This window comes from Panulirus ornatus, chromosome 33, assembly GCF_036320965.1.
Source record: "Panulirus ornatus isolate Po-2019 chromosome 33, ASM3632096v1, whole genome shotgun sequence".
In the NCBI taxonomy this organism is placed as follows: domain Eukaryota; kingdom Metazoa; phylum Arthropoda; class Malacostraca; order Decapoda; family Palinuridae; genus Panulirus; species Panulirus ornatus.
Genome location: NC_092256.1, coordinates 1,179,443 through 1,181,466, shown reverse-complemented (window position 1 = coordinate 1,181,466; position 2,024 = coordinate 1,179,443). Strand labels below are relative to the sequence as shown.

General features: G+C 62.0%; 1 protein-coding gene across 1 annotated transcript in view; it reads right to left on the bottom strand.

The window, feature by feature from the left end:
* The window catches only part of LOC139759396 (uncharacterized), a 43,108-nt gene extending 41,675 nt beyond the window's left edge, over positions 1 to 1,433 (bottom strand). Inside the window, exon 1 of the mRNA XM_071681480.1 lies at positions 1,206 to 1,433. Within this exon, the coding sequence (XP_071537581.1) occupies positions 1,206 to 1,433 (228 nt within the window). The remainder of the gene's footprint in view (positions 1 to 1,205) is intronic.
* Positions 1,434 to 2,024: the final 591 nt, after the last annotated feature.

Here is a 2,024-nt window from a genome sequence, read left to right as displayed (position 1 = left end):
CACTGTATCATGGTGCTACCTTGTGCCGCGCGCGCCACGCTGATGCCAGGTGTCCTGGGCCACTGTATCATGGTGCTACCTTGTGCCGCCCGCGCCACGCTGATGCCAGGTGTCCTGGGCCACTGTATCATGGTGCTACCTTGTGCCGCCCGCCACGCTGATGCCAGGTGTCCTGGGCCACTGTATCATGGTGCTACCTTGTGCCGCCGCACCACGCTGATGCCAGGTGTCCTGGGCCACTGTATCATGGTGCTACCTTGTGCCGCCCGCGCCACGCTGATGCCAGGTGTCCTGGGCCACTGTACCATGGTGCTACCTTGTGCCGCGCAAACTACGCTGAAGCCAGGTGTCCTGGGCCACTGTATCATGGTGCTACCTTGTGCCGCGCGCTACGCTGATGCCAGGTGTCCTGGGCCACTGTATCATGGTGCTACCTTGTGCCGCCCGCTCACCCTGATGCCAGGTGTCCTGGGCCACTGTATCATGGTGCTAACTTGTGCCGCGCGCCCTACGGTGATGCCAGGTGTCCTGGGCCACTGTATCATGGTGCTACCTTCGTGCCGCCCGCGCCACCCTGATGCCAGGTGTCCTGGGCCACTGTTTCATGGTGCTCTATTGTGCCGCACCACACTGATGCCAGTTGTCCTGCGCCACTGTGTCATGGTGCTACATTGTGCCGCCCGCGCCACGCTGATGCCAGGTGTCCTGGGCCACTGTATCATGGTGATACCTTGTGCCGCCCGCGCCACGCTGATGCCAGGTGTCCTGGGCCACTGTATCATGGTGCTACCTTGTGCCGCCCGCGCCACGCTGATGCCAGGTGTTCTCAGACACTGTATCATGGTGCTACCTTGTGCCGCCCCACACTGATGCCAGGTGTCCTGGGCCACTGTGTCATGGTGCTACCTTGTGCCGCCCGCGCCACGCTAATGCCAAGTGTCCTGGGCCACTGTATGATGTTCCTACCTTGTGCCGCCAGCGCCACGCTATGCCATGTGTCCTGGGCCACTGTATCATGGTGCTACCTTGTGCCGCCCGCGCCACGCTGATGCCAGGTGTCCTGGGGCACTGTATCATGGTGCTACATTGTGCCGCCCGCGCCACGCTGATGCCACGTGTCCTGGGCCACTGTATGATGGTGCTACCTTGTGCCGCGCGCACCATGCTGATGCCAGGTGTCCTGGGCCACTGTATCATGGTGCTACCTTGTGCCGCCCCAGACTGATGCCAGGAGTCCTGGGCAACTGTGTCATGGTGCTACCTTGTGCCGCGCGCGCTACGCAGATGCCACGTGTCCTGGGCCACTGTATCATGGTGCTACCTTGTGCCGCGCGCGCTACGCAGATGCCACGTGTCCTGGGCAACTGTATCATGGTGCTACCTTGTGCCGCCCGCGCCACCCTGATGCCAGGTATCCCGGGCCACTGTATCATGGTGCTACCTTGTGCCGCCCGCCACGCTGATGCCAGGTGTCCTGGGGCACTGTATCATGGTGCTACCTTGTGCCGCGCGCGCCACGCTGATGCCAGGTGTCCTGGTCCACAGTATCATGGTGCTATCTTGTGCCGCCCGCGCCACGCTGATGCCAGGTGTCCTTGTCCCCTGTATCATGGTGCTACCTTGTGCTCTCCGCGCCACGCTGATGCCAGGTGCCCTGGGCCACTGTATCATGTGGCTACCTTGTGCCGCCCCAAACTGATGCCAGGTGTCCTGGGCCACTGTATCATAGTGCTACCTTGTGCCATCCGCGCCACGCTGATACCAGGTGTCCTGGGCCACTGTATCATGGTGCTACCTTGTGCCGCCCCACACTGATGCCAGGTGTCCTGGGCCACTGTATCATGGTGCTACCTTTTGCTTCCCCACACTGATGCTAGGTGTCCTGGGCACTGTATCACGGTGCTACCTTGTGCCGCCCGCGCCATGCTGATGCCAGGTGTCCTGGGCCACTGTATCATGGTGCTACCTTGTGCCGCGCGCTACGCTGATGCCAGGTGTCCTGGGCCACTGTATCATGGTGCTAC